Below are 2,789 nucleotides of genomic sequence, written 5' to 3'. Positions count from 1 at the left end.
GCCAAAGGCCAAACTTAGATCAAAACTATAAGTATTTCAGTCTGTATTGTTCAACTGTATTGTATAAGTTCATACTCTTTGACAGAGGTATATATTATTTAATTTGTATACTGTTAACTTACAACCAATAAAGGCAAATGTGTTAACTTCTAATCTTTGAGAGAATGTGTATTATATCATAATCTTTACATGTACTACAATGCCCATATGGCTCAGCAAACATCAACCAATCACAAGAGCAGAACTACTTTGCTGTTTGCATGGCATTTGCCACCATCTTTGTTTTCATTGTCACTATGAATAACATGTTCAAAACATGAAAACTAGTCAGGTATAATTCCAATAGTTTATTCTGTGTTCTGCCTAGGCATATGGGTAGTAGTTACCATGGAAACAAGTAGATTTAATTGCATTAGGTACACATCTTGTACCCATGACTCTCATGTTTGTCAAATCTAAATACGTCTCATTTAATTATGCTCAACTCTGCTTCCGTCAAAGTGGAACACATTTTGGTCTGATGTGTGGGTTAGAGCTTAAAGAGCAGTGCCTGTGAGCCTCCACAAGCGATAGAGTGGCTAAGTGTGAGTGAATGACTGGTGAATGAATGAATGAATGAATGAATGAATGAATGAATGAATGAATGAATGAATGAATGAATGAGGGACAGTCATAGAGGTGCTGCATATTTAAAAATGTAAACAATACCAAGCAGGGCTCTTTTGCCTAGTGGTCGCTGTTTGACAGCATTACAGATTCTATTCCATCTAAATTACTTTTATAAGTTAGTTACTTTTATTACAATAGTGCACATCGTACACACAAGTGCACAACCTCATGTGGGAGCAAGTCCCAGACAGCACATGAGTAAAACATTATGTCCGCAAGGGTACAAAATTTAACTTTTCTTTTCTTTTTTTTAACTGACCCTTCATCACACGAATAAGTCAATACAAAAATAGAATCACAGCTGAACGGGCTACCTGCATTGATCTGTCATCTTCTTCCAGATAATTGGTCTTTTGGAAACATGATGAACACTTGACAATTCAAGATTTTTACGACTGAAAACATTATGAACTGGACATTTGGTCTTATTTTGGAAAACAAACTCCCCGCTACCAGCCTCAGCATTGTCCCCTGGTCTCTCTTCCCCCAACATCTGTTCTCCGGTCACTTCTTCTTGTTCTCCTTGCAGGCCACCACGTAGCGCTGGGCCACGTTGAGCGGGGGGGAGTAACCGTCAGCGTAGGACGTGTCTTCAAACAGGACTGAGTAGTCGTCCTGGGGCCGGTGGGGCGGCGCGTGGATGAGGGCTCTGTAGAAGCAGGTGGTCTGCGGGTAGAGAGCCAGGACCAGCTGGTCTTTGCTGAACAGAGCCTCTGGGTCGGTCTCCGGGTTGGCCTTCCACTGGGGCAGCGGGATGATGCGCCTCCTGCTGAGCGTGTGTCTCTCCTTGCCCTCCTCATCGATGTCGTCCACCTCGTACTTGTTGGTGGAGTGGCTGTAGCTGACCACCTCCGCCAGGATCCACTGTTCGTCTCCATCCACGGCCTTCACCCTTGCCGCCACCTTGTCCCCCTGTTTGGCCACGTAGTCGCCACTGGCCGGGGTCGCGCCGCACAGGGGCGGTGGGCCGTCTCCTGGTTTGCCGATCCACAGGGGGAGCGTCATGGCTGACTGCTGGAGGAGGGTCATCAGCACGCCTCGTCTCATGGTCTTCCTGGGCGGGTCGTTGTCGCTGTACACACCTGCCATCTTGGCAGCTATGCGCCTCTCCTCCAACAGGGATTTGATCTCTGCGATTTTGTCGAGGGAATGACGGAGGATGCTGCACTCTGCCTCGGCGTCTGCCTTGGCTGTGGTGTACAGTCCCCTCAGCTTAGTCCGGTAGTATGGGGAGGTTTTATTCTCAGTCTGCATCCTCTCGTGGGTTTTCTCAATGTTGAGCAGGTTGTGTTCGCTGCGTGACCTCTCCTCCTGGGTCTGTTTGATGAGCTGATGGAGCTCCGTCAACAGCTCTGCAATCTTGGTATCGGCCGACATGTCTGTCACTTAACTGAGACATAAGCAAGACGTTAGAATCACATTTTCCTCACGCTAAGCTTAATTGCAGTTAGGCTAAATGCCTGACAATATCTTTGGCAATTTGAATTGGCAATTAATTGATTGATTGAAAATTGTTGATTGTTGACAACAGATTGCAGAATGGGTACAGTACAGTACAGCTCAATACACACAATTGTTAAGGGGATGCAGACCAGAGAAAGACTTTCATCTTGTTTACATCAGGGTCCCCCATTTTCAATTCATCATAACATATGACATACAGAGATAGACAGTACTGCTACATCTATACATTTATGACATACCAGATCTGCAAATACAGTACAGTAATCGCAACGGTAACGTTAGCTAGATAACAAACGACATGATACATATAATGAAACAGTGTTCTACAGTTGTCCAATATAAGCTTAATACCATTGTTGTACAGGGCTGGGTGTTACTGTTATCTCTTGGTACTCGTACTACATCTACACTAACGTGACTGATACCTACCAGTGATGTATAACGTTAGCTAACGTTAGCTCATTTGAGCGTTGAGATTATTGTCTATGAATTCATTCCGACGCAATATATTGCCATTGGGAAATCTGCTTATAAATGGATGATTATCCGTTTCGTTATAGTTCGTAGAAGTCTCCCCCACCTTGTTGGTTTTAAATGTATTGTCATTTGTCAGTTAACGTTACGACGTTTGGTGCTGCTGATCCAGTGAAGACGCT

The 2,789-nt window shown here is 44.5% G+C and overlaps 1 protein-coding gene across 2 annotated transcripts; it reads right to left on the bottom strand.

Moving 5' to 3' along the window:
• Positions 1-471: 471 nt before the first annotated feature.
• sgf29 (SAGA complex associated factor 29) lies at positions 472-2,789 on the bottom strand. Of its 2 annotated transcripts, none has more exons than XM_084331315.1 (2): positions 2,714-2,789; positions 472-2,059 (listed from the first exon to the last, which is right to left on the bottom strand). In XM_084331315.1, the coding sequence occupies exon 2, from the start codon at positions 2,044-2,046 to the stop codon at positions 1,174-1,176; it is 873 nt and encodes a 290-aa protein (XP_084187441.1). In that variant the 5' UTR covers positions 2,047-2,059; positions 2,714-2,789; the 3' UTR covers positions 472-1,173. The 2 variants fall into 2 exon arrangements, with proteins under 2 accessions (XP_084187441.1, XP_084187442.1); XM_084331316.1 differs by having other exon boundaries at positions 2,563-2,766.

Source organism: Notolepis coatsorum (genome assembly GCF_963971535.1).
Source record: "Notolepis coatsorum genome assembly, chromosome: 16".
Lineage (NCBI taxonomy): Eukaryota > Metazoa > Chordata > Actinopteri > Aulopiformes > Paralepididae > Notolepis > Notolepis coatsorum.
The sequence above is the reverse complement of the archived record's forward strand: the minus strand, read 5'-3'. Positions and strand labels throughout refer to the sequence as shown.

Bases quoted from the DNA above. Each gene is read 5' to 3' on its own strand.
- sgf29 (XM_084331315.1), bottom strand. From the start codon at position 2,046: ATGTCGGCCGATACCAAGATTGCAGAGCTGTTGACGGAGCTCCATCAG.